We start from the raw sequence: 27,415 nt of genomic DNA, 5'->3' as shown, positions 1-27,415 counted from the left end.
AAAGAGAAATCTCAATGGAAGTCCATCAGTCTGCTAGCTCTCGCCTCTTGGGTCCTACACAGATGGAGAACTTGTTCTTTACAAACGCTCTGAGCCTGAGACTCCTCTATGGGCGAGGGCACAGGTCCAAGACAAAATTTAACTGAGAATTGGTGTGGTCTGATGGGAAGCTTCATACCTCGGATAGGTCCAACGATGGCTGCCATAACGTAGGTGGACTCAAAATTTTATGGTTGTTCTGATCGCACCAATCATCACGGGCAAGCGCAAGCTCAGGGAGGAGACTGTCTTGATGAAGCTGGGATTTCTACATCGTTCCATAATCAGAGAAAGTCTTAGATGCCTTCCCAGCATTTCGCAGGGTTTCCACCAGCCATGTCGCAATTAGTGTGCATCTAGCCAAACTTGGTGTGAACAACTTGAAGGGGGGGTGCCGGCCCATCTCCATCTAGCCTGCTACAGTTTGACGCCCGGACAGTAGCTGAATAGCCAGTATCAGAAAGAAGAGCTACCATGACCGGGACAAGGATAACCAGCTCCCAGAGGAAGAGTCAGCAGCGAAGTATTGAATGGAAGTTTCGCTGTCTATGCGGGAGACATGATGCTCAGTAGTAGTTGCTATTCTTTCTCCCCTTTTGTGACTCATGTGTGTCTGCGCTTGACTCCCCGTCTGTGAGAGAGATAATTGATGCCCACCTGGGCAGCTGATAGTCATGTAAGCTACATGCAAGGTCTTAAGTCGACATGGGCATCGGATCATCTGCTATCAACATAGGACAAGTTTGATTTTAGAGGCTAGCGGTGGCCAAAGCTCAGTAATCTCGGGTCTGTGAACCAAAACGTGACGAACGGGCGAAAATATTGACTCCCACAGACTGTGCTACAGCTGCACAGTAGAAGCAAACAGAGTCTGAAGCTGCGCAATACGTTACTGATTAGTCGGTTCGTGGCGAATGCGAAATACATAGCCCGCATATGTGTGACCAAAGTCTTGTCGTTCGTATCTCGACTCCGCCTGAGGCCGTAGATGAATTGCTTGGCACAACGCAGTACTGGAAGCTGGGCTAAGCGAGGTCCTACCACGCATGCTCCGGGTGAACAGCTGTATCAGCTTATGAGAAAGCCACCCAAAGTGACGTGAGAACTGAGACGCGGCACAACATATTTCGGTGTCACTCGACAGGATCAAGCCAAGCCTTTGGGGCTGATGACGTGCATATAATTCTTGGTTTAGCAGCAAGTGTACATTGAATCTCAACCTTGCCTCGACCCCTCCACCTGAGGTTGAAGATGTGCTGACCACTAATTCTTACGCTTGAGTATGCCTTCGGACCCAAAATATGCATGCATCGCACAGCCTAGGCCGATTCAGGTCATCGTAACATAGCCGGACCCGGATGTCTTAATCTCGACGGCTTCCCAAAATTTCGAGGGCGAGGAATCTCTTCGTAAGCACAACAGAGATTTTGTACTACCACGCCAAGAAGTCTGAGGGATTACCGTGCACCGTGCCAGAACCACATCAAATGGCGTCACAACGTGACCACATGGTGTAACAACAAGTGTTATGCAACCAGCCCTTCAAACCTGGCCGATCAGTCGCAGGAATTCAGGCCTACCCGCGTAACAATTTGTGCTCATAGATATCGCCGGCCTTCCCCGTGACGGATCTCAGGAGACCAGCAAGAAGGAACTAACAAACCAAGCCTCACAAGGGAAGCATTTCCGTACCTACAAACATATCCGCATGGCGCTCAACTCAATTTTATCCAAAGCCTGAGTACTCCCATCAGTGCACATGTGAGCTCCTCAATCTACATTACTGGCCAATACAACTGGAGGCGGTATCGCTAGCGCATCATAATATGAATCATGGCTCTCATCTGTAAAAATTGTGAAGGGGACATATTTGAAATCATTGCCATATAGCAGCGTTATGATCTTGCCATAAGCCAAACATCCGCGGTTTCTGGACCACAATATCCGACGATATGCTGAGGTTGGACCCCTGCTATTAGTCCATTTTGACTACCTTGGTATTGTGACAGTGCCGGGTGAGGGGATCTGCAGGTGGTGATTATCCCGCCCATTTTCAATGTCATTCACATGAGCTTCAGGCCTGGCTAACTCTGGTATGTATTCCCTAGAGATGGTAGACCCAAGGAACTGAATTTATACACACCCAAAAGATAAATCGTTTGTTCCTTGGCACTTGTTGCAACCTTGAATTCTTTCCATCGTTTTCGTCAGTCATCTCGCAACATTTATGCAACTACCTAGGTATTCAGAAAGTCAAACCCTTTGGTCCACTTCATATTCACGTTGTTGTAGTTATATTTGTATTCAGGTGAGCTTATTCGCGACATCAACTGCATTACTTGGCTGGACTTTGCAGTTATGGCTCACAACTAGTAGTGATTACTCTATTCAAGTGCCCCCCCCACCAATTCAAAGACAAAAGTAAACCGTGGAATGAAGCATTGCATTATAACCTCTTTGAATTAACTCACGACCAAGCCCTCTCGCATGTAGTATTGGCCGTCGTAACCATTCCCAGTTCGATATCCTGCGCGCTTGCTGCGGCACAATCTTGTCCAATTAGCCCGTCGCTACTGCCGTTGCTCAAGCTGTGTCCATGAGAACCATGCTCCTCGATCTGAATGACAGTCGTGGCTCGGATCGTCGACCCTAAGACGGATTGCTCGTCTTTGCGTGAGCGGCCATGGAACGCGCTGCCGGCACCAGACCGTGACGTAGTGCCGCCTGTATGGGGAGATTGTGTCCGACAGCCCATCCACGCGTAGACGGGCTTCAGTAGCGAGTTGAAATTCGGAAGGCATGCGCAGATGATGCCGACGTATATTTCAAGGCCTGACCAGGTTCCGACCTGCAGAGCGTCCGCTGCGCACGGGGAAAAGTCAGTCATGAGTGGTATGGAGGTTGAGTATAATTGGGAATTGCGGATCAGTCCAAACATGTGGCTTTGACTTACCGGTTGGATTTTGCGATAAAGTGAAGCGATTGATCATGGTTAGGCGGTAGAGGCTGACGACGGTGACACTGATATTCGAGAGACATCAGCTTTCAACATGCCTCTCCCATTGAGCTTGACCAGCAAGGCACTTACAAAATTCCAAAACCGAACATTATTCCTGACAGAATCTTTTTGCGGAACGAGAGCTTGAGCCGCATGATAAAGGGAATGGGAAGGAGCAAGATCCAGAGGTCAATGGATATGTCAATGGCTGCGCCGGCCCAAAAAACAGCGTGCAAGCTGATACAGCGACCTTCGTGCTGATCATCCCAGGAGTTCCAGAAGTGGTCAATCGGTGTACACCCAAACAGAATGGCGAGGTCCAAGGCAATGCAGAAGGCGACTAGCAATGCAAGGGTGCATTGTATCAGCCGCCTTGGGAAAGGGTCATGGCCCAAAAGTCGGTAGCAAAACAGTAGTATAGACCCTCGCACGAGATGTCGGCTCGTTATGTAGATTACGAAGATGACATAGATTCCCTTGAAAATGGTTGTGATGTCGTCGAAAGGTACAGCCCATATATCCATACCTAAGCCAAGGTCGAGGACTGTAGAGCGGTTGTTAGTTTGTTGGATCGTTTACAGAAAACAGAAAAGGGGCACAAGATGGTATCTGAAATGCTTGCTCATCAGTCCAGTTGTTGTAAATGCAACACATCCTAGCTAGAAGGTACCAAATGCTCCTCAGTCAGCAAAGGAGACATATGGGGTGGAGTACTTCTGAGACATGCTTCGGACCTACAAAAGACAGAGCGATAATTATATCATCCCACCAGAATGGATACCCCACCTTCAGCCTCGCGATGACCCGTAACAAGACAGAAACCGCGCAAAGGGCAGTAAAAGTCAAGAATACAGGGTAGGGATAAAATGGGGACGTAGTTGGTGAGACTCCACAGTAGGTATCAGTCAGGTTCTTGGTCGACAGAGCCTCCCGGACGGTGCAGCTGTCTTGGATGCAGACGGTCGCTTGTTTTGTGAGGTCTTCATCATGGCAGGCGCAGGTTTGATTCGTAATTGCACAACCGACATTCTGAAATGCGGTGAATAAGCATCCTATCTGTCAGATGCAGTCTTAGCATACGAGTCAACAGTGCTCAAGCGGGCTTTTACAGACAGGAACTTACAGAGCATTGGGGCAGTGTGGATGCCAAGTCCAAGAGATCGGACATGGTGTATGGACGAATCCAACATGAAGCATGGAATCAGCTCACCACTGGAATTTCAGAGTTTGAGACAAGACCACCTGACCAGGGAGGTCACTTTTATTTTATAGGACAGTCTCGCTGACCACCAACGGACATTTTGCATATGCAGGCTCTTACCCAAGCTGTCTCACCAAATTCCGATCCTCACCGGTGAGCAGCGAAGTCTTGGCTTGCAGGCTGTAGTGTTGGAAACACGTAGGTTGGATGCACGTCTTTCGAATAGTGCATGTAGTGTAACTTTAAAGAGTAAAGTGGCACTCCACCCGCCCATGATTACTCAGGGACGAGCTTGTCAGCTTCGGTACCGAGCCAGCCTCTCTCAAGGTCCCAACAGTCTGCGCTGATCGCTGTCACGCCTGATCTCCAAGAGATGTATAAGACGGGGCTACGTGTCTGACTGCTTGTCAAAGGCGTGACGCTAATTGAAATACCACATGCCTGCTCATTCACTTGCTGCTCTGCCTCGCCGGTCGCCCTCTGAAGAAAACGGGGTCCGCGGTCGGCTGCTCAAAGTTTACGGGGCCTATCTAACCGCCGGCTATGAACCCGGCCGCTTTATAAGGTGATCTTTCCGAAATAGGAGCCAAAATCGACATGTTCGGTAGGATCCCTGGGGGTGGAGCCGCATTTTCTCCCCCTGCATCCGGGTATTTTGAAAAGACCATTCCCCAATGGAACGTCAAGAGATTGGGGCTTGTCGAAACCAACAAGGCTCTGCCAGTGGGCTGTTGGTCGCGCCACCGAGGCAATGATTAGCACTAGCACCACGTGGCTGCGTACCTTCGCTCGTTTCAAACGCGCGCTGCAGTGATTTGAAATTTTGTTCTGATGCCGGGATTGCATTGGCACATGTTTGTGAGCAAAGTGAGTGCGTGAGCCCAGGTCAGGAGTTGAATACACAAGAGCCATGAAAGATGAATTCGCCTTTTCACTCACTCAGACAGCCTCGGTGTTCTCATGATCACCGGCACTATCCTGGCCCGGATTTACTTCCTCATAATGAGCCCACTTGACGAAGCGATAATACAGAGCCGCCAAGGCCGCCCCCAGAACTGGTCCCAACCAGTATATCCAATGATACCCAGGAAAGCTCCTACCGGCTACAGCACAACCAAAGCTTCGAGCAGGGTTCAAGGAACCTCCCGTATAGAATACTCCTGTCACGGAAATCAGTGGCAGCTCTATGAAGAGGTTTGTTCGACCCTGGGATGGACGAAACATGGGAAAATGTTGAGCTCACCTGCAAGTTCACAAATGAAGAGAGCTAGTCCGATGCCGATTGGGGCCAGAAACGTATCCTTTGACTTTTCTGCGGCGAGCATCAAGATGACAAAGACCAATTCCGCGGTCATGAACATTTCGATAAACAAGCCCTTTGCTGTGGACGTCTCCGCCGATAATAGCGTGTTAACTTGAGAGATGTCGCCACTGAACATTGCTGCTGCTAGGCCACCAGCACACATGGATGCCAACAGCTGTGCAGGGATGAGAAATGCGGTTCGGACCCAGGGGAGCTGCCCAGCAAAACTGAGACCCATGGAGACCTGAGAGCGTGGAAACTGTCAGTACCTTCTTCTCGCATGCTCAGCCTTGGTGCAAAAAACTCACAGCTGGGTTGAACAGGCCGCCGCTGATCCGGTAGAACGCCCATGCATTCACAAGTAGCGAGAAGCTATAAATGAGGGAGATGAAAACAACCGTCTGGCTGCTGGCGCCTCCGCTCTGTCCAGCAGGGGCGGCGGCTTGCGTAAGGGCCATCAATTGGCCGCCATATCCAAGCCAGAGAAAGAAAAACGTCCCCAAGAACTCGCTGGAGGCTGCCACGAGATGACTCCCCAGGACGCTGATATTCCCACCCTTCACATGCGGGTTGCTCGCCGCGCGATGAATCCAGTTCTCCTTGCGCTGCTCGGGTGCCATTGCTCACGAGTTGTCCTCTTCCGTACTTGCAGCTCAAAATTCGGGAGCCCAACAGTCTCTGTTGCCTGAAAGTTGGAGGGGTGATAGTGATCAACGTGGAAGCGTAATCGATATCATTACCACGTAGGCGGGAGACGGAAACGGGATGTCGCTCATGAGATCAACGACTCCGGATTAGCCCTAGTGTATTCAATGCACCGACATGATGGGCCGTGTTGATTCATAGCGCTGCTGTTAGCACACTTGTGGCTTGAGACTAACAAGAGCCGCTTCGTGTTATATATAAGGGGCTGACGCTCTTCCGTAGGCCAAGAGTGATGGGGCTTTTGAAAGAAGAGGAGTCACTTTCTACATGGAACATTGGAATGGAATTTGACGTCACACAGTCTAGTAGCACCATCCACAACCAAACACCCACACATTGTGGAACATCGGTATTGACTGATGTCGGCAATGGCGGCAATCAGTATCACGATTCAATTAAAATGCAAGTCCTTTGTACTAAATTCTGAGCATATATATCCAAGTGACTACCTACTCTAGGGTGGGTACCCGATGGCCCCACGCGCACAGAGTACAGTAGAAATGCACGATGTGATACAGATTACGTTTTTCTTAAACAATGATTGTTGGCCTGATGTCAGTGGTGGATGATACGTTAGCAAAAGTCTTGGTGGCCTTGTTTTTTTCTATACGAGGTTCTGTGCTCGATACCTACTAGTGTGGCACAGGGTTGGAAATGAAAACCACACAGAGCACGGCATGTCGGTAAATGGATGCTAGGGGTACAAATTATGTGGAGGATATCCCAAACTTCGGCAAAGGGCCCAAACGACATCTAGGATCGGAGAGATCCCTTTATTATCGTGTGGATATAGATGGCACATCTGGGACCCGAAACAAAGCCTACAATGCCATGCTCAGGCATTGATCGTATTACCTAATTACCTAGGTAGGTAATGTTCTCATCAAGAGATTTGCAAATCAAGTAGTGATGCTACACTATCGTCCGTTCAGAATTGTATTTTTGCTGAGATACGGGAGGCCAAGCAATCTTGAAAGTCAAAATTTTATATTACTTCAATCTCCTGCCATGATCAGCACAGATTCAATACCTGTGTACCTAGGTATTATGATGAAAGCATACTTAGATCATGTCACCTTCCCTCGAGGCTCATTTTCACCACAGATTTGGAAATAAGAGAGCCACAGGATCCCCTACATGGGGTATGTTACCTAGGTATCAGTTCTTGTTTGTTGATGTCAAACGGTGAAGAGCTACATGAAGCAAACAAATTCCGTGGTAATGTGCATTATTCCGCTGGCCGTCTGGTGCCTGAGCTGCCGTCCCGGCTTGAGTGAGGACTTGGATGCCATCCCTTTGGACTTCGAAGCTCGTGCAGAGGTGTCCAGGACAATAACAGCGCCCCTACTTATGACTAAATACAGCATCTCACTCCATAATCTTCTCAATAGCACGGTTGATGGCCCTCTTGGCCTGCTCAGTGCTTGAGCACGAATAAATTGACATCTGGATCCAAGAGATGGCGAGTTGGTGAGCGGACTCTGGCTGAAAGTATCTTCTGGGTCATCGGTGAAAATGCTGTGTATATGAGCATATGTTTGACATGAATTGTGGACATTTCCGATTGGAAGCATCGGCCCAAAAAAACCCGACTCTTCGTCTCGTTGAATTCATCTTGACTCAGGCACTGCATCCGGGCCGCTCGAAATCATCCGCTGAACTCATACTCGGTAGTATGCTGACTCTTATTATTAAAAGTTCTAAACACCATTTAGAGCACCAGACACCGCGGACATGTGTGTGGTGCGTCGTGTTGAGTGGGCGTTAGAGTTTGTTTGGCCCAGTCCCGATAAGCCGTGTCAGACCCCCGCTTCCAATATGACGCACGTGGGCAGGGGTTAATGTGTGCTCCCGAGACTCTGAACTGACGTCCAAAAAGTCTAGCAACTCACGTTACACACTCCGAGCCCGAGGAAGTCGGTGATTGAGTAGCGCGGCCTCTTCGGCTCAATTATAACAAGGCATTGACCAATCTGGGCCAAGACTAGCCAAATCTCACCAGGCTTCTCGGATATTCAGCATCATTCACGATGAGAATCATCATTGTCGGAGCTGGCCTAGGTGGCCTCACTGCGGCATTGTGCTTCGCTCGTAATGGTCACAAAGTTCAAGTCCTCGAGCAGCGCCCGGATCCAACCCCTGCCGGTGGAGCTATCAATATTCGGCCGGGAGCCACGAGGCTTCTTCAAAACTGGGGCTTGACGGAACGGTTGGATCAGATCTGCGACATCACGACTGCCAATGCTCTTCGAAGCCTGAGAACTGGCAAAATCGCTACTCGCGCTATTGCAACCGATGTCTCTGACTCTCAAGACCTCGGGACAAACCGGGACATACTGATGTCCCTTCTGCACGAGAAAGCCGTTGAAGCCGGCGCCGTTATCTTGTTCAATACCACGGTGGCCCGGGTCTCAGAGACCTCTCAAGAAGCTCAAGTCTGGCTTGGGGGCGGGGCAGTCCTACAAGCTGATCTGGTTCTGGCAACCGATGGAGTCAAATCTAGCATCCGCAAACAAGCCCTCCGGGGATGTACCGGGCCGACCAAGCCAGAAGTCAGCGACGTGACACTCTATGGCATCCGGCTGACCAGGGACCAAATGATTGGCGAGCCCGTTTTGGCACCTCTTATGAATAACTCTTATATAAACGTGTACATGGGCGAAAACGGCGTGGTGCACGTGACGAGTCGATACAATCACAAGCTCAACATATACCAAGCGTTGTTCTCCATCAAGGGCGAGACAGACCAGAAAGGACTGTGGGATGAGGAGGGCGACATAGAATATGTTCGCGGATTCTTCCGAGACTCCTGCAACGAGATTGTGAGAGTGCTTGAGATAGCCGATGCTTGTGACAGATGGAAGCTGGCGGAGCTCCCGGATCTCCCTCGCTGGGATAGCAAAAATGGACGAATCCTGTTACTTGGCGATTCTGCGGTGAGTCTCAGATGCACATCTCTGATGTTGACCTCTGGTACATTGACTCACAAGGTGACACTAGCACGCCATGTACCCAACCGCTGCTCAGGGGTACTCGCTGATCGTGGAAGATATCGGTGTCCTCGACTACCTCCTATCGAACACCCCGGACGCCAACGACAACATCAAGGTAATCAGCGAGGACTGGCAGAACTTGAGGAAGTCGAGATGCGAACGTATCAAAGCATGGGCAAAATACAACATAGAAATTTTCGCAAGGCCACCACCGCAAATCAAATCATCAGAGTCCGGTACATGGCAATACCGATCTCTGAAGGACACAAAGCCGGATATGAATGCTCGGTTCGGCACAGCTCCGTTCCTGAAATGGGCACAGGGCATCGACGCTATTGAGGAGGTCTGTTCCCTTGCCAATACCATAGCAGTTTCACGTCGCTGATCATAGATTACCTGCAGACCGAGAGGTACCTGCGAGCGAAGAAGCCTCGCCTTTAACTGGATGACTACTTTCGATCAGTCAGTAAGTCTCTGGTCATGGCATGAAAAGGGTGTCGACCCGGGGTTGGATCTCGTGCAACGATTTACTTCAGGTTTGCAAACAGTTGTGGTTCTTCGTGTCCATAGGAGATCCACCTTGCGACCTGTCGCTCCTGAAATGGAGTGATAACTTTTTAAGCAAAATTGGACATCCCATGCCCTCTCCGACCAAGATATCAACATCATTGATAAAGGCTACTCCGTTGGCCATACCTGGCTTCCTTTCGAAGTCACACTACTCCCATTACGTTGTCTTCACTGGCATGGGTTGGTGTCCTTCTGAACGCAGCACCAGTCTCATAAGGTAGTTAATCACTATATTGCAATGAAATGATCGACCATAATCAGTTTGTTATAATGTTACATCATGTCTGTGCCCTCTCTCAAGCTGACAATTACGACTACACCCTATGTATGTCCTGGCACATGATAGAGGCATTTCAACGTTGAGCATGCCGTCCAAATCTCTAAATTTGACAAGATTAAGCAAGATTTGGGTAGCCAGGTAGCTAATTCGAAATTAGGGCCACATCGAAGATTCCATACATCAATAGGATAATCGACCTCTGTAGGAGCTGTCACTACCGGTGCGCCAGTTGGGAGCATGTCAAAGTCAAAGAGCTCGGCACCAAAGTCGTAGATGCTAATCTCAGCCTCAGTTGTGCCCACAAAATGCTGACTTCTGTCACCAGACGAGATCCCCAGCAGCTGATCCTGCATCCCCACTGGCACGGAGGTCAACGAGTCTCCTGCTCGACATTTGTGGGCGTGTCTTGAGACCTGGAAGGGTGTAGACTGTCCGGTTGGTGAACTCTCTGGCGAAGGCTGGGAGACCTTCGCTGCGGGGGAAAGTCGTCAGCGTAGGTATGCTTTCTGAGGGAAGACCCTGGCTCCATTGATCAGCGATGAGCTCGAGGCCTTCGCTCAACATTACCCGGCATAAAAAGGCGAGGTCCTGTTCCTTGAATTCGCGAAATTCCGGCAGTCTTTCACCTTGTATGGAAGCGCCCTCCGTGCTGGCATAGTCACGAAAGGACCGTAGCTCCTCCGATAAGTTGCGGCTGACGTACGGAGACTTGGGACGAGTGTGCCCGGGGAAACAGATGTCGAAGACTCGGAACCATTGCCAGTGTTGCTCGACAGGAGCTTTGGTCGAACACTTCCCGGAAATTCTCCGTGCTTGAACCTCGCTGAGTCCCTCAACGGTGAACCCCAGCTTCTCCACGCAGTTGTTCTTTCTCACGTGAGCATCTCGGGCCTCCTCTGAGCCAAAGTTTTGGCTACACACAGGGCTGTACACATCCTTACGATGACATATTCTAAGATGTTGCTTGAGGTCCCGAATTCTCTTGAGATCGTACCGATAGCAGCGCCTATGTTTTGATGGTGACTTCTTACGTAACGGACAGGAGCATCATCGATATTCGGTCGTTTACTCCGTTGTCTCTCTGACCCTTTTCCGTTTTCTTGGGTCCGCCTCGTCGTCATCTTTAATACTTTCATCGCCGTGCAAATCTGAATTTATCTTTCTCTTCTTGCCTCCATCCTGTCTGGCGCCACTGGTCTTGGGCTTTGCCTGTCCGCCACTGTTTCTGCTGGCGGAGCCGGCCCTTTTTCCTCTCCAATCCGTGTCTTCGAGCTGTCGCTGGCCGTCCGTGTGATAGGACATGTATCTCTGCAAGAGCAGACTAGCGATTGGATCTCTTTGGGAATCAAGCGGGTGTAAATGCTTTACGTTTGATATGTCTGTCTCTGTCTCATCACAAGACGAGAGTGATCCAGCACTCGTATCGCCAGAAAGTAGTCCACCGTCAAGTGGAAGCTGGTCATATGGCATCGCGGCTGGATGTATAGACACATGTGAGCTGTTGGCGGTGAAGGGTCTGCTGACGGAGCAGTGTTTGCGTTCCATGAAGAATCCGTTGGGAGTAAACCCAGAGTCGGCACTAAGCGATCTATGCAGCCGTACATGACGCTTCCCGAATGTTGGTTGTCTCCTCTTCTCCACTCTCATCCGCCCTTCATGCTTCGGGTTGCTCGTGTCATTATTACTGGTCTTACTTGGAAGCCGCTGCCATCGTGTGAGACCTTCTTCGAGTCGATATTTCTCAAGGTATCGTGGATGGTCGTCATATCCTGATATCGAGTCTTCGGTAGTGTCTCCGGCACAGACCTCTGCCCCGGGGCCCTGCTTGGCGCAGGTATCATTCTCGTCGGCAGCAATTTCGAATTCATCGCCGGTCGACTCCCCCTGACTCCCTGCTGTTGGCGTGTCCGATCGACATGTTTTGGGTGGCACCGGATTCGAAATACTATTGCTATGGACACGCCCGTTGCTTTTGCCTAGCTCGTGAACTCTGGTAGTCACTTCACTCGACACTGGTAGCACTTTGACAGATTCCGCTACACCATCTGAAGTCTTTTGCGTCGCAGTATTGTCATCCGAGTCACTCTTTTGAGAGGCGGCATGGAAACCAGCTTCCGAAAAGCCCATGTGATCTTCATTGTCCTGCGTGTGTGGAATCAGCTAACCGCCACACGAATGAGACTTCATGTCTAGAACGATCTCACCACTGAGAACTGGGTTTGTTGCGGGCCCACCAGAATCCTCGCACCTGGACTGGAAGCTAGAGGCAGTGGCCTCAGATGCTCAGCAACACTCTCATCATTTATGGAGAGTTTGGTCTCTCTCAGACAATTAGCAGTGTCTAGAGGGCTGACATCAATGACCGAGTCGTCAACCTCCGCTTCAAGACTTAGATCTGGTACTGAAATAACCAGCTGGGTTGGCCCGGATCTCGGCGAAATGGGTGGCGATTCGAATTGGAACTGATGCCCATGTGAGGACTCTATACCATTGCCGAAAGACCACTGATTCATGTAATTCCAGAGAGCTACATGGCTTGAGTTGAATATCCAGGGGTTTTGCACACCACTCTCGTGCTCTTGAGTCGCAATCGGGGGCCCAGCCAAGCATGTGGCAAGCGGGATAGAGCTCACGCATTCCATGGCGGGAGATTTGGGATTCCGACTCTTCCGATCAAGTCTCCGCAGAACCAAATTCGAAAATGCTAATAAATCAATAGGCGTGTGCAGGAGAGGGAAAGTGGGGATTGGGGTGTGGCTGCTTATCAGAAAAAAGGCGGTTCTCAACTCGGACGAGAGCACGCTTGTGCTCTCGCGAGCCGGACTCTGACTGGTGCTCTCAGTACAGCCTGCTTATTCGAATGCAGGTACATGCACGTTCTGGGCTCAGCTCGCTCCTCATCTCTTGCGCTATTTTTCTGCTGCATAAAGATCGACTCTAGTGGTGCCCGAAGGCGGTGTGGGTAAAGCGTCTCTCATCGAGTACGAGTACGGTGTCACAACCCGAGTTCTCTTGGAGCTCAAGTTACATCGGTTCTGGAGTGCTCAAGTGGAAAGCTGCTCTGCGGCCTCAGCCGAGTGTCTATTGATTACTGAGCGGTCTGGCTGGGACACCCGTCTCACCTCAGCAAGGTCTCCGTACTGGGTGCCCAGAGTTGCAGATCTGCTAATTGAGGATGACATGCATATGCCACATGTCTCTCGATCTAAAGACGATTTGTGCTCATGGGCTAAGCTGGACCAACATTTGCAATTCATCCCCTTCAGAGCCAAGAAACAAGGTAAGCCCCAAGATATGTGAGTCTTCCACACGGGGCTCATTGGCAATTTTCCTAAGATCGCTTTACAGAACTTGAATGAAATGGTCACCTCGGGAGGCAGATACTGTTGAACCTTCAAGGAAGTAAGTTTGGCTTGTAACTTTCATTTTTTATGTTTTTCGAACTTGCGCACTGTGCTGACACTGCGGCCATCCCACGACTCTCCAGATGTCCACAAGCTGGCCTGAGCAAGATCGGGTTGTCATTCCTAACCACAAAACAGAATTGCTTTCGAAACCAGCCTATAAGATATTCAGCACAGGATCCCCGTCAAGCTTATTGCCCCCGAAATCCCCCCCCAAAAAAAAAAACCCACCAAAAAACCATGGGCCTGGAGTCATCTTCTGCTGGGTGAGGACCTTGGCATATCTGGCATACTTACTCAAGCACAGTAGCTACGCATGGTTTGAGGGTTATCACATGATGTAACATTTATTGGCATTCCTTTCTGTCATTTCAGTGGGATCGCAAAGCCGCATATGAAATGTATTTAGATAGGTTGAGTTGGCAGCACTTGGGCAGCTTCTGCAAGGCTAGCTCCCTGCTAACGCTGCTTAGGTGCTCGAATGCCGCACGTCAGGTTGAATGCCCAGGCAGCGGCCCCACTTTACAGGGGCTTCTCCCTCTTGACGTTTGGCGGGCCGTCCACGGGTGGTCCTCTAAAGTCTAATCCAGTGCCGACGCGGAAACGTCGGACCTTGACTTGTCCCGGACCCCAGGAAGCATAAAGTCAGCTTAAAACCTCGCAGCCACGGGCACGTCGTCAAGTGTCTTGGCCCAGAATTTGTTCTGTTTCAGTCAGACACGATTGTGCTTTCAAAATGGGTGTCAACATCAGGTCAAGCATCGTGAGTTGTCACAGTTGGACCCTGCAGCGTGTCCCAATCTCAGGGTCCAACAGCTAACCCAATCCGCAGCTGGTGGTGCTTCTTGCCCCCCTCGCTGCGTTGCTAGTCGCGCGGGCCCAAGTTCTGTCGTTGGCTTACTTCAACGCTCAAGAACGGATGCCTAGGCATGCAAACTTCAGCTCGCACGAGGTCAAGTTCGCAAACCAGATCCGAAATTGCGAGGATGCGGTGCTGGTCGAGACCAGAGGCATCGCACTTCTTGCATGCGACACAGGCCGGGAGAACTGGAACACAGTCATGGTAGGTCTACAGCAACCCCAGGCCTGCCTTGGTACCAACATAAGACTGACCCAGCGGCAGGGTGACTTGGTTGAGGACGCTGAGCCTGACCCCAATGCTGAGTTTTATACCTGGAACTATGGCGACAAGGAGGGCAGCCTCGAGCGTATCCAGATCGATGGTTTCCACTCGGAACTCCGCACGATAGGATTCGAATACCACGAGCCCAGCTCCACGCTCTTCGTCACGAACCATGGCCGCCAGGGCTCCCGGGTCGAGCAATTCCAGCTGGACCTCGACACACTGACAGCCACGCACGTCCGCACCATTGCTCACCCCTTGATCAGCATCCCGAACTCCATTGCCGCAGTGACCGGGTCGGAGTTCTACGTCACAAACCAGCACTACTTCACCGCCCGTGAGCACCCGCTTCTCTGGGCCCTCGAGACATACACCGCGCCACCTATCGCAACAGTGGTGCACGTGCAGGTTCTAGAGAATGGCACCATCGACGCTGCCGTGGTCGCCCGCCAGGCCTACCCCAACGGCATCGTCATGTACAACAGCACGACCCTGGCCGTGGCGTCGTCGAGCAAGCGGACCGTGAACCTGTACAACGTCTCGTCGGCAGCAGGCGCGGGAACGCACCCGAGCCTGGAGCTAGCTGACAGCTTCTGGCTGCCGTTCCTGCCGGACAACCTCGCCCTGTCGAAGGATGACGGAGCTCTTCTCGTCGCGGGTCACCCGCACCTGCCGAGCCTGAACAAGTTCGCCCGGTCGCGGAAGGTCTGCCACCGCCCAGAGGTGCTGAAGGCGCAGGGAGAGGAGGCACAGGCCATGTGTGCAGGCACCGGTGCCGCTTCATGGGCGGTTGAGTGGACTCCAGAAGGTGGTGTGAGGCACATATATGCCGGATGGGATTACCCAACGAGCGCGACGGTTGTGAGGGATAGGAAAAGAGGCATGGGGATCGTGGCGGGGCTATATGCTAAGGGCCTGCTAGTATGGAGTGACTGACCTATCAGGCAGGGACGGTGGATAGAGAAAGATTCGGGTCCTGGGATGGCCACGAAACGGACCTCGAGAACCATTCGCGTCGGGATATTTTAGAAAGCAACCATGCCTGGGTACCTCGCTACCTAAATGGGTACTGGGAGACAGGGAGACAAAGATGCAAACTGGTGCTGTTGCCTACTGCTGTCTCATGCTCGTCGCTGACAATGTGAATGCGGATGCTTCTCCCCGTTTCATCACCGACCATGTCAATTCTACCAGTGCTCGTCGCCGCCGCTGCAAATATTGCAACGGCATCGCAAGTAGAAAGAGAAGGTTGTTGCTAGAGGCACAAATTTAGACGAGAGACAGTTCGATGAGTACATACCTCTGATGAAGGTCAACATCTCACTAGTAATCGTCCGGACTGCGTTTAAGGTAAATTTTGTTGAATTGCAACCGTGATCCTTATTGCTGAAATTCATGCCTGGTATCACCTCGCCCAAGATCAAGCAGTCAGTGGGCCGCCCTCCAAGGCAACCTTCCTGGGGACCAAATTGCTGTGGTCACACGTAGGACGGGTCAGATAAGACTGGTCTACACTCATCGCTGCTTCACTTCATTGAGTATGGTCACACTCTCATCTCATGCCATCCAGTCTAGGTCACAGCTCGGGTTACCTATGCACTTTCATCCAAAATCTCAACTAACTAAAACAGAGAGTTGACCCGTGCAGAAAGAGAGCGGAGAGAGACTTTTATCACACCTTTGACACGGGAAGTCAGGGTTGGTGATTGCTGTGGCTGGACTCGACCGATCTCGCGTGATCACGGGCGATGGGCCACTGAAAACGATGTCTTGGCTCTCACTAATGTATGCCCAGAATTCGAGGCAAGCATAATAATTAAATTAGATGTAGCTGGCCGTAGACGTTCTGCAGTGAACGGGCGGAACACGATGGCAGGGCGGGCCCTGTTCGAGAAAGGACCGCAAACAATTCGCGGCGTGAATTCGTTGGATTAAACGCCGCTGCAGCCTAAAATAGTTCGGCGCGGCTCACTTTTCGGTATGCTTAATTTTAAATCGAATGGAGCTAGACCGTTATGCATTAGTATTGCTGACAGAGAGCTTTTCCACCCGTGGTAGCGGGAGCGGAGGATGAACGCCAAGAACGAGAAATCAGCATGGGCAAGCAGGCAGGAGGCAGAAATATTCGACTCCAGAACCAACGCGTTCGTCGTGTCATTCCTCTTTTTCTTTTCTCACCCTCCCGGCAGCCGATCACTCATTTGACGCCCAGTTTTCTTGTTCCCAGGCTATCTGAGTTCCCACATTGAACTTCACTTTACATTGAATTGACAGAGGACCCGAGAATCATCATGACAAAGGCGTTGTTTCTGGCCTCGGCCCTGGCGGCGGGCACAATAGCTCAGACCACATCAGTCGTGGGCGTGTTCCTCAATACCTATGAGGTCGGCAACATTACTCTACAAGGATCTGTGATTTCTGCTGCACCTGACGCGACCACCTACTCTATCACGAGGGTAGATGACGCGACTTGCACCCAGGTAAGAATGACCCCGACGATGCTTGACGTTCCAGACCTGACCCTGGAGACAGGACTGCACAGACGATCCCCAGCAAACAGGACTCACAGATGACCTGCAAATGACATTCGTCAACGGGCCATCGACTTTTGCTCACCACCTTATCAAGCCTGGCCAATAGTAAGTGTTATGGCATCCCATGTTTGGGAGGCGGCCGCCGGCACGGTCTCGATGCGAATCCAGGCTAACACTTCAGAAGCACGATTGACTATGAGTGTAAAGTCAGCGATGGTACCAATGCCGATTGCGAGGGTACATCGAGCGGCCCGTCGGTTGTGCCCGGCAGACAAATTGAAGCCATGGTGTGGGCTTCGACCAGCCTGACGCCGGTGACCATCACGGCCGGCCTGGAGAAGATACTGGCTGTGAGCACTGCTACGGCTGGCACGGCTCAGACTGCCGCATCTGCATCTTCGGGCGCCTCTCAGACGGGTGCTTCTGCGTCTGCGACTTCTTCCGACTCGGCCCCCGGCGCCTCGACTACGGCGAGCTCTGCGGCCGCGGGCGCTGGCCACAACATCGTCCTTGGAGTGGTTTGTGGAATACTCTTTGTGATGCTGGGACTCTAGATGCAGACTGGTTTCCATAATGCTTCCTCTTGAACTTGGCGGCCAAAGGGTAGTAACTCTTTCAAAGAAAGACATGTGAGTACCGTTTTTTATAGTATTACTACCCTAGGGTAGTGACATAATAGCTAGATAGTCAAAGATGTCAACGCCACTTCGGCGAAGTCCCCATCCAGCCTTATTCCCCACTGTTCACATCGTCGATTTGAGCACTAAGACGACAATTCCCCAGGTATATTTGTGCGTGACCAATCCGAGGAGATAGGTCACTGCTTTCTTTGCTGTGGGTTGCACCAAGGTCCACGGTGTAACGCCAAGCCTTTGGGGGTCCCCAACCTCGCAATAGTCATCATCCTATCGCCAGTTAGTTTCCTCATCCTCTTGATATGCCCTTGTTAGGAAATGATGACTGCAGCTGCCGTTTCACAGAACTGTGCCGCAGCGGGGTGCCCTAAGGGGAAACAAGATTGAAGGAAAGATTTTTCAGAAGCTGCTTCAGCAAGCAGATCATCATTATTAAACTCTTTTGTTTGGAGAACAGGGCGGTCGAGAGTCTTTCGTCGGGTTTCCGTGAGAATATCATCACAATGTGTTTGCGACTGATTTCATTGCATGGGGTTGCAACTTTGGCAATGTTCAATGTTGCTGCCCTTATCACTGGAACCAAAACTCACATCGCTTCACAGCAGATTAAGGAGTACGGACACCATCGTCGTCAAGTTACTAGTATCTCAATAGCGTCCCCGTCTACATGCGCAGGTCTCGCATCCTACTTTAGCTGCCCACTCGACTTGGGAGGAGGCTGCTGTCCTCAGGGGCTGGTTTGTGGATCTAATCAGGCTTGCACTCCTTCCGCAGTCACCTCTACAACCACGACACTTCTTTGCGATCAAGGCTGGTTCGCCTGTTCTTCAAGCGATGGAGGTGAGTTGCCCACCCCGCAAAACAAAGTAACACGACTCATTATCGACTCAGGAGGCTGCTGCCTCGGAGGTGGCATCTGCGGGCCAGGAGAATGTACATTCTATGTCGCGGCTACGACCACTATTGGCCCTTCGTTCTTTGTCTCTGACGGACAGACTGGCACAATTTTCAACATTGTAACTACAACCTCAACATCCTCAACTAGTCAGACCAATCCGACAATTACCTCGTCCATATCTACATTGGTCGTAGGCACGGAAACAAGCCCTCAGATATTTACCTCCACTGTGCTTGTCATGGATGCTTCCGGCGGCGGTGGGGGCCTAACAGGAGGGCAGATAGGAGGCATAAGTGCGGGAGTTGTCGTGGGATTTCTTCTTCTGGCGGCCTTGGGATGGCTGATCGTACGTCATCTGATTCGGATCTCGCGCTTTATGGATAAGTTTGACGGTAGCCGGGCTACGTCAAATAAGCCGGCTACGAAAGAAGGAGAGCCTCACACCAGAGACACAGAGCTACGGGGACCGAGAAACAGCAATGTAGATAACGATCAGAGGACGACTGAGATGTCACCTCAAGAGAGACCACAGATGTTGGAAGAGTGGGGGAGACATGGAAGCCGTGGAACCGAACTCCCTGGGAGTTACTTGGCACATGGAGTGTCTGAGTTGGACAGCTCAACCGTTGGCAGGACTTGACGGAAGCATGGGGGAGATTTTGTCAGTATAACAATGCAGTTAAGGGGGGCAATGGCGGGCTGTATTGGTCGTGTTTTGAGGCTATACTGGTTACCGTATCACCTGCAAAAATGAGATGTCGTCATGACGGAGGTCTCGGCTGAACTTATATCGAAATGCAGGTACAAATCTTGTTCACATGCCGATCTTGAGAGTCTCGCACTTTGGAATGTGCCACAAGGCACTGTGTCAAGGTTCCAACAAGGTTCGTTAAAGTTGATTAGGACAGAGAAGTCCCAGGCAGGCCAGGGAGTATACGGCATGGCGGCTTGGGTCCCGGGTCAGCTGACTTGGCGTTCGCGTCGCGTCATGACCTGAATCCCCGAGCGCGCCCTTCCGACGACACGCCGATGTGAATCACGCTGCACAAAGCACCGACTCCAATACTTTCTTCGAACACATCGTTGGACATTCTCGATTCTTCATCTTTCTATCCCAACACTTGACCACACCTCGCTGCAGCAAAAAACACACTGGACCCCGTCGACAGCCTGAAACATCCAGCACCAGCCAGCCAAATCATCCACAACATTGAAGCATGGCTGTCGCCGTCAATGGCAAGATCGCAGACACCCGTCCAACCAAAATCCCCACAAAGACCACAAAGGTCGAAAAGGCATACCGAGCCAACACCACCGCAAAACGATCAGCCGCACCAAACACCAAACCCACCAACCCCCCAGCAGCATCAACAACAGCAGCAGACATGCAGCCCCAGCTAGACCGCATAGCAGCCAGTCCCACCCTGACACCCTACCAGAAGCGCGTCCTCACGCTGCTCTGCCAGGTCCCGCGCGGCCACGTAACCACCTACGCGCTCATGGCGGCCCACCTGGGCTCCTCGCCCCGCGCGGTCGGCAACGCGATGCGGCGCAACCCGTTTGCGCCTGAGGTGCCCTGCCACCGGTGCGTGGCGACGGGCGGTGGGCTGGGTGGGTTCAAGGGCCAGTGGCCAAAGGACGGCGAAGGAATCACGCTTGATGAGAAGAGGATGCTGCTGCGCAAGGAGGGGGTCCGGTGGGATGATGCCGGGAGGGTGCTGGGGACGCCTTTTGGGGGGTTTGTGTGAGTTTCAAGACGGGTGGTCGAGCCCTTGATATGGGATATGTGTTATTGTGATGGGTATGGAAAAGGCGTTTGCGGTATACTGGTTCTTTGGACAGGAAGGTCTACATTGATTGCCAATTTGATGAACTCTTTGAGATTTACGCTGTCCATTTGCCCAAGTTTGCTTCTCGTGTGCGATAACCTGGAGCTGGAACAAGGCATAAAATATCGAAAGCGCCCAGAACTATATTGTCCTCGGTTCGGCATGTTTTCGCGTGGGGTTGCACGAGGCCACTTGAGTTGATCTGCCCGTCACAGCCTTGGACGGGGCACAGGCGCCAGACTTGCCCCCCATAACAGCCTCTCGAGTCGAAGCACATCGTGCTTGTGCAGAGCAGAGGCGGTATATACAATGTGTAGACTGCAGATGCTGGGTAATTTCGTCCGGGAGGTCTGAGAAGGGCAAACCTGGTGCCAAAAGATGGGCTACCTGAACCGGTACAATCGCAATGCGAATGTCCACATGCTGGCCGCACCTTTCCCCAAGTGCTTCAACACACGAGGCGCATTCAACACATCGAAAGAGCTCACTTCCACAAGCCGCGGCCATACAGCCATGGCCCACTGTCCCACCCCGGGCACCGTACCACGGCTTCCACCTTCCGATCAATCACCGGTGTCGACCTCAAGATCCAGCTGCACACCATTGCTGACGCCGTAGTCAGCAAGACAAATGTGGTCCTTGAACGGCCTCTCCCCCTGCCGCTTGAGCAATATCTCGTGCGGCTCGCGCCCGATGCGGCCCGCAACCATGATCTTGAACTGCCCGACGAGGTCCGACCCGAAGCACGGGATCGCAGCCTTGGTGCCCAGCCGGTCGTTGACGTGCACGATGATCATCTCCTCGCCGTCTGCTGCCGCCGGGGGTGGCGCGGCCGGCGCGGCCGCCTTGTCCTTCCTCTCTCGTCGCGGCGGCCGGTCGTCCCTGTTCCTGTCCCTGTCCCTGTCCCTGTCCCTTGGCCGATCGTCCCGGTCACGGTCACGACGAGGGGAACGGCTGCGGCGCCGGGCGTCGCGGTCTCGATCGCGGTTCCTGTCTGCGTCCCTGCCGTCGCGCGGTGGCCGGCGGTCGTCGCGGTCCCTGTCGTCGCGGCGGTAGTCGTCGCGGTAGCTGGGCCTCGACGAGGAGCCGCCGCGCGGGCCGTCGTCGTACCTGGAGCGCCTGTCGTCGCGGCGGGTGTCGTCGGCGCCGGAGGCGGAGGGCTTCTGCTTCCACTTGAAGCCGCCGCTGGACTTCTTGTTCTTGCGCGGCGGGGATCGCGACCTTGAGCGCCGGGATGGGGACGGTGGTTTGGCCTCTGCGGCGGGCGCGGGGGAGTCGCGGTCTGACATGGTGGTGATTCCTGGTGGTTGACCTTGTTGGATTGTGGCCAACCGTCGTGGGCTGTGAAGGCGAAAGAGAGGCCGAGAGAAAGATGGCAGAGTTGGCTGGCGGCGATAAAATGACGTTAGGCAGGGGAAAGCTTTATCGATAAGCCCAGGCCGCAGCGGGCGCTAAGAGGTACGAAGCAACGTAGGTACTTAGGTACTTGGCGACACCGCCTGACCTCTGAGCTCGGCTTCATCTCCTTCACTTACCGTGTCGGGGGACGAGTCACAATACGTATGCGTGCACCACTTGAATGCTGTAGTGCTCGGAACCCAAATTCAAATGTTCTCACAGAAAGGCTCAAGGCAGGTTGGTATGTGGAGCACGTGACTTTTCAACGGAATCGCCTTGGAGGCAGCGTGAGGAAGAGACTTCTCATCAATCACGACCCTGCGTGGCTCATGGGCCAGTATCGTCGAGTTTCAATCAAAAGGCTGTTTGACCATGAATTATTAGGAGTCAGAAACACGCCAACCAATGTTGTTCAAAGTTGCTCAGGCATGGATTGATCACGAGGTAAGATATATATCAGCACAAGGAAAGAGTTCATTGGTCCCCGGGCAAGGCGTTAGTATTATGTGCGAGATGAACATAGGTAGCTGGTAGCTTGAGGCAACCACTGCGGCGCGTCGCCAGTCGCCACTATCAACACATCCTGAGGCTTGGGGAAATAAGTGGCAAACACCTCCCAGCATTGAATCTTCTAGGTCACTTGGCCAATTGAATTTTGGTTGGTGCTAATTCCCACCTGAGCATAAATCTGCTAGTATTCATAGGGCCAAGGTCTATATCCTGGAGGGTGTCGGATGCTACATAGAACCGCAGTGAATGGACCCGAGATCGGTGTGGCAGTCAGCGTGGTCCGCCGTGGACATATTCATTATGAAGACTCGATCAGTCAGTCTGGGCAACGCCGGAGCTTGCAACCTTAACAATGTTGTGTCAAAGCTTATACATAATCAATGACTGGAAGTATTCCTTCTATTCTTAACTGCAGTGTTACTAGTATGGTGCATGTTGAGTGTGCTGAGGAAAAGTGACAAAATGATCTCTGCTAGAAGCTTCAAACTGCCCATTTTCGATCTTAGCGGTGTCCTGCTGGAGAGGAACCACCACAGCATCGACGCCATCTCTCCGGAGCAATTTCGAACCATAGCACACACTCTCTACACCATGGCATCGCCTGGACCGGGGTAAAACACCCCGCAAGGAAGCTTGTCAGGTAACCATTCCTTACATTCAAATATTCACATCATCAATTGATCTCAAGCCGCCGGCTGAGAATTTGGGAAGCCTGTTTCTGAATTCGGGATCATACTTGGTGCACAACCTTCATCTGTCAAAACCGCACTATATCAGGCTCAGATTTCACGTCAAAGCCGAAAGGGAACTTCTTCTTCAAGATGATTGTGACTAGTAAAACAGCCTCGGAAGGACGCATAGACTTTCCAACATCAATGTCCTCAGCTGGGATGGTCGTTCCTCGGTACCAGGTGGCCGCACGCGCGGTTCACACATAGAATTATCTACTGTGTTAGGCGCGTCAGGGACTTTCCGCTGACGGAACAGCATCGTTGCTTACCTTGGACTCAAACTATTTATTTATGAGCAGTGGCCAATTGACACCCGGTGAGGCCATCGTCCCTGCAAGAACTCCAATCAAAACATAGGCACCAGCAGAGTCCGGATGTCTGCTGTTTGCACCTGAAAAAAAAAATCAAATTTGTCGATGCTATATCATCGATTTTGTCAAGGTCTAGTACATAATTCCTGTCTGCATTCTCCTCCGCCCCCGGACCTCCTCATCCAGGGACATACCTCGGTGTTGGGATAATAGCTGCGGAGATATGGATGGCATATTTCAATGATTTGATTGGTATTTTTTCTTTTTTTCTTTTTTCATTTTTTTTTGTTATATTTCTTTGTTATAGGGCCAAGGTGTATTTGACGGCGACGTTCTATTTCTCAGTGGCTGATCAGCAACGTACTGCCGGAGTCGAACAACGTCGTCCGCCTGTATCATCCCTGCCGGGACGCCGCTAATGACCCGCAGGAGGTCCGAGCCGTGACCATGGGCAATCTGACTCGTTTCTTGGCAACATTTTTCCACTAATGGTGGAGTCTCTCGCCTTTTGCGTTGTAGGTGGAAAAGGACAGCCAGCACTTTCTCAATATCACTTGGCAGGGGGTAATTAGAGAGACCTCGAGCTCAAGTCCTACTGCAACCCACGCCTGAGCAGCAGACTGGGCGTGTGCGACATTCATTTGTGGCAGCAGCATACCGGGTCCAGTCCAGCAAATGCCTGTGCAGAGTCCTTAACTGCCTCATTAGCTCTCCGCATAAACCTCAAGTGCTCTCCGCTGGCGACAAAGTAATACAAAACCATGGTGCCCAAGCAGGCGTTCCTTGCGGTGATACCGATTCTGGGTCGCACTTGTGCCGATGCTGATCCATTCGACATCACCGCGGATCATCTGGCATGGGACGATACGACGTACACTCTCATTTCAAGCCGGCCTAATCCAGAGGCGGACCAGGCCTGGCTGCCCCAGTCGAACGGGTATGTTAGAACCACGTTGAATTACACACAATAGTGCAACACTTTAGCATACTGACGTCGCCACCTTCACGCAGGTACATTGGCCTGACCCAGGGCAGCCTAGGCCCATTTCTGGAAGTGAACAGCCTCCAGCAGACATTCGCCACGGTCAATGGCTTCTGGGACCATGAGCCGGATGGCAAGAGAGTGATTGCTGGCATTCCCCATTTCACTGACCTCCTCGTTGGTGCATGCAATAGCACCTTGAACGGAACTACTGCCACTTCAGAAATCAGCGATTTCAAGTCCACCTTTTCTTTGTGCGTCTACGCAGTCCCTACCGCCAATGTTACTCGTTTTAGACCATTCGTGCTGATTCTGTGACAGCTCCACTGGAATTGCAACCTGGGACTACGTGTGGTCGCCGTCAACTTGCTCCGAAGATATTGCGTTGAAAGTCTCCTACGAGGCGTTCTTGTCATTGGATGAACGTCATATTGCAGCCGTGAAATTGGCAGTCAGTAGCAACTCCGAGGTTGAAATCCTCGTCACGGATGTCTTGGATGGGCACAGCGCCAGTCGAACTTCGGACGCAGAGCCTAGGTTTTTCCCACCGAAGAAAGCCATCTTGACGTCTGTTAAGCCCGCGGGCGTGGAAGATGTATCCGCATTCGTCTTTTCGACCATGCGGGGTGACGACCTGCCAAAGTTTCAGAAGGGCCTTTCGGCAGACCCTAACACCAAGACGATCTCCCAGAGTTATAGCGTGACGCTCGATCCCGACTTGAATGATGGCGCATCGACTTTTGTCAAATATGTCGGGGTCATGTCGACAGAACATTTCCCAGACGCCAAGGCCCTCGTACCCAAGGCCGTCACCGAAGCTGCTGAAGCCGGATGGGACGCCCTTCGCTCGGCTCACACTGCCTATGTCGCTGCATTGATGGACAGCGACTTGCTCGCTGACTTCCGGGATACCGCCAACGGCGTTCTACCAGAGGATAAAGACATACGCTGGCTTCAGATAACAGCCATAGCTTCCACATACTATCTATACACCAGCCTCTTGCCCTATGAAGAGCCTGATGCTACGCTGTCTGACAGTCTTTGGAACATGCTCGAGTCTGGGTGCGCCTCTTGGACGCTCCTGCTCCAGTCCTTCTACCCCTACATCGGCGCGCCCTGGTACCATTTCTCGGAGCACAAGAACGACAACAGGGACATTGAAGTTGGCCCCAACCCGGGCTTTCCCTTCATGACGGGCCACGAAGAGCTGCTTCGGTTTATGACGGCCGGGTTCCTGGGCGTGCGGACCACGGACGCGAACCTCGTACTCAACCCCTCTCTCCCGCCGCAGGTGGCGCACTTCAAAGCCCCAGTGCAGTTTTACAATGGCGCCGTGGTTGAGTGTCGGATGAATAGGACCCACACCACCATCACCCGCCGTGACGGAGCCGAGTTCAACGGCCTCGCCGAGGATGGGTATGGAAATGGTGCTATGCCCATCACCATTGGCCGCAGCACGGACGATTCAGACGGGTATACGATCCATTTAAAGGTCGGAGAGACAGTTGTGATTGCCAACAGGCAACATAGCGACAAGCTTACCACACACGGAAATATTCTCCAGTGCAAAGCATCCTCGTCGCCCGACGCACACGTCCTGGGGCAACTGCCCATTGCCGCCACCGACGGTTACACAGGCACCAGCTGGCAGCCCGAGTCAGACTCAGCCGCGACACTAGTTGTGAGTCTGGGAGCTTCCGCGGATGAGCATGCTGTAGAGCTGGACAGCATTCTACTCGACTTTGGCATGCGGCCGCCGAAGAATATCCGCATCCTCATCTCCAACCAAACGAGCTTTGCTGAGCCTGCGGGAGTAGAGCAGCAGCAGTCACTGGGACAGTGGGTCCCCGTCGTAATCACCAAGCCCTGGATTCCTGATTCACAGGCTGTGCGGGACTCTGGAAACACCACGGTCGTCGAGCTTCCACGCGGTGTGTGGAGCGGGAGGTATGCCAGGCTGGACATTGATGGATGCTGGACTGAGGATAGGGCAGGGGCTACTGTTGCTGAATTTGCGCTCATTTCCAGAGGTTCTGCTGTCAGTGAAGGCGAGCACGACGCACCTAAGACTGTGGATTTCGAAGAGGTTGGCCATGACGAGTTGTAGGTGAGCGATGTGCGGTTTGAAGTTGAACGGAAGGGCACGGGCAGTCCGGCGTGGATTCAGAATGTCTTAGCGAGCTGTACATATTCATTGGGCTCCAATTCCAGTTCGGATGTAATGTTTCCAACAATGGTAGAAGTACTAGTAGCCGAGGTGGAGGATCTAGATACGCGCGCTGTGGGCAGCATACCTACCTAGGTACTATAGCGCTCCCCTAGGGGTTTTTGGAAATAGTTACTAGACTATCCCTTCTGCTTTAAAATAGTATTTTAGGTAGTCCCTAATACTTTAGAATTATTCTTTTATTAATACTTTTTAGTGATAGTTATAAGGTATATTAGTATCTTTCTTTAAGATTAGATTGTTTTTAAAATTAGAGGGTCTTTTAAAGACCTTCCCTTTTTTTTTAAGACCTTTTTTTTTCTTTTAAGACCTTCCCTTTCCTTTTAAGACCTTTATTTAGAGCCTTAAAAAAAAAGGGGAAGGAACCCTTCTAAACTAGCTAGGTAAGTAGAGTAAATAGAGGGTTAGTTAGGGGTCTATTTTAAAGGAGAAGACTATTAAAGGAATAAGAGAAAAATTCTTTTTTAACTAGTTTTTATATTAAGGTAAAAGCTTAATGTTAAAGAATTTAAAGATTAAACCTTTTAAAGATTTAATTTTCTTTTAAAGACCTTCTTATTACTTAAAAGTTAGTTAAAAAAGGAAGGACTATTAATAGTTATAGTTATTATTAGAGAGTATTAATTAAGAATACCGTTTTTAAAAACCCCTAGGAGTGTGGTATGGTATTAAGTACTTAGGTATATGTATCTAGCTAGGTAAGAACATTTATAGATAACACCCTGAGTTAGTCTCACCTCTATT

At 51.6% G+C, this 27,415-nt stretch overlaps 8 protein-coding genes across 8 annotated transcripts; 5 read left to right on the top strand and 3 right to left on the bottom strand.

Moving 5' to 3' along the window:
- Window positions 1–2,316: 2,316 nt before the first annotated feature.
- KVR01_007426 (uncharacterized protein) lies at window positions 2,317–4,252 on the bottom strand. Its single transcript, XM_044785399.1, has 6 exons — window positions 4,161–4,252; window positions 3,776–4,093; window positions 3,647–3,696; window positions 3,128–3,583; window positions 2,993–3,060; window positions 2,317–2,901 (listed from the first exon to the last, which is right to left on the bottom strand). Exons 1-6 carry the CDS (start codon window positions 4,203–4,205, stop codon window positions 2,507–2,509), a joined length of 1,332 nt encoding a protein of 443 aa, XP_044643679.1. The 5' UTR covers window positions 4,206–4,252; the 3' UTR covers window positions 2,317–2,506.
- Window positions 4,253–5,177: 925 nt separating this feature from the next.
- KVR01_007599 (uncharacterized protein) lies at window positions 5,178–6,161 on the bottom strand (the record flags this gene model as incomplete). Its single annotated transcript, XM_044789008.1, has 3 exons — window positions 5,178–5,398; window positions 5,482–5,785; window positions 5,850–6,161. 3 exons carry the CDS (start codon window positions 6,159–6,161, stop codon window positions 5,178–5,180), a joined length of 837 nt encoding a protein of 278 aa, XP_044643852.1.
- A 2,115-nt stretch (window positions 6,162–8,276) lies between these two features.
- On the top strand, window positions 8,277–9,624 carry KVR01_007250 (uncharacterized protein; the record flags this gene model as incomplete). Its single annotated transcript, XM_044783170.1, has 2 exons — window positions 8,277–9,182; window positions 9,274–9,624. The coding sequence occupies 2 exons, from the start codon at window positions 8,277–8,279 to the stop codon at window positions 9,622–9,624; spliced, it is 1,257 nt and encodes a 418-aa protein (XP_044643503.1).
- Window positions 9,625–13,351: 3,727 nt separating this feature from the next.
- On the top strand, window positions 13,352–15,725 carry KVR01_007547 (uncharacterized protein). The gene is made up of 5 exons (XM_044790134.1): window positions 13,352–13,369; window positions 13,438–13,894; window positions 13,967–14,256; window positions 14,326–14,556; window positions 14,617–15,725. Exons 3-5 carry the CDS (start codon window positions 14,230–14,232, stop codon window positions 15,550–15,552), a joined length of 1,194 nt encoding a protein of 397 aa, XP_044643800.1. The 5' UTR covers window positions 13,352–13,369; window positions 13,438–13,894; window positions 13,967–14,229; the 3' UTR covers window positions 15,553–15,725.
- A 1,182-nt stretch (window positions 15,726–16,907) lies between these two features.
- KVR01_007340 (uncharacterized protein) lies at window positions 16,908–17,704 on the top strand (the record flags this gene model as incomplete). The annotated part of the gene is made up of 3 exons (XM_044782638.1): window positions 16,908–17,096; window positions 17,149–17,255; window positions 17,335–17,704. 3 exons carry the CDS (start codon window positions 16,908–16,910, stop codon window positions 17,702–17,704), a joined length of 666 nt encoding a protein of 221 aa, XP_044643593.1.
- A 2,196-nt stretch (window positions 17,705–19,900) lies between these two features.
- On the top strand, window positions 19,901–20,431 carry KVR01_007225 (uncharacterized protein; the record flags this gene model as incomplete). Its single annotated transcript, XM_044789234.1, has 1 exon — window positions 19,901–20,431. One exon carries the CDS (start codon window positions 19,901–19,903, stop codon window positions 20,429–20,431), a length of 531 nt encoding a protein of 176 aa, XP_044643478.1.
- A 644-nt stretch (window positions 20,432–21,075) lies between these two features.
- On the bottom strand, window positions 21,076–21,801 carry KVR01_007347 (ubiquitin-like protein HUB1; the record flags this gene model as incomplete). Its single annotated transcript, XM_044789437.1, has 1 exon — window positions 21,076–21,801. One exon carries the CDS (start codon window positions 21,799–21,801, stop codon window positions 21,076–21,078), a length of 726 nt encoding a protein of 241 aa, XP_044643600.1.
- A 2,422-nt stretch (window positions 21,802–24,223) lies between these two features.
- Window positions 24,224–26,551, top strand: KVR01_007335 (uncharacterized protein; the record flags this gene model as incomplete). Its single annotated transcript, XM_044782484.1, has 3 exons — window positions 24,224–24,399; window positions 24,474–24,698; window positions 24,766–26,551. 3 exons carry the CDS (start codon window positions 24,224–24,226, stop codon window positions 26,549–26,551), a joined length of 2,187 nt encoding a protein of 728 aa, XP_044643588.1.
- Window positions 26,552–27,415: the final 864 nt, after the last annotated feature.

The sequence above is a fragment of the Diaporthe batatas genome, assembly GCF_019321695.1.
Source record: "Diaporthe batatas strain CRI 302-4 chromosome Unknown Contig00008, whole genome shotgun sequence".
NCBI classification, from domain to species: Eukaryota; Fungi; Ascomycota; class Sordariomycetes; order Diaporthales; family Diaporthaceae; genus Diaporthe; species Diaporthe batatas.
This window is presented reverse-complemented; position numbering and strand designations above follow the sequence as displayed.

Bases quoted from the DNA above. Each gene is read 5' to 3' on its own strand.
- KVR01_007426 (XM_044785399.1), bottom strand. From the start codon at position 4,205: ATGTCCGATCTCTTGGACTTGGCATCCACACTGCCCCAATGCTCT. The intron at 3,061-3,127 runs GTAAGTGCCTTG...CTCGAATATCAG, and splicing joins ATGTTCGGTTTTGGAATTTT to TGTCACCGTCGTCAGCCTCT. The intron at 2,902-2,992 runs GTAAGTCAAAGC...CCCCGTGCGCAG, and splicing joins TTTATCGCAAAATCCAACCG to CGGACGCTCTGCAGGTCGGA.
- KVR01_007547 (XM_044790134.1), top strand. From the start codon at position 14,230: ATGGGTGTCAACATCAGGTCAAGCATC. The intron at 14,257-14,325 runs GTGAGTTGTCAC...CCCAATCCGCAG, and splicing joins TCAACATCAGGTCAAGCATC to CTGGTGGTGCTTCTTGCCCC. The intron at 14,557-14,616 runs GTAGGTCTACAG...ACCCAGCGGCAG, and splicing joins AGAACTGGAACACAGTCATG to GGTGACTTGGTTGAGGACGC.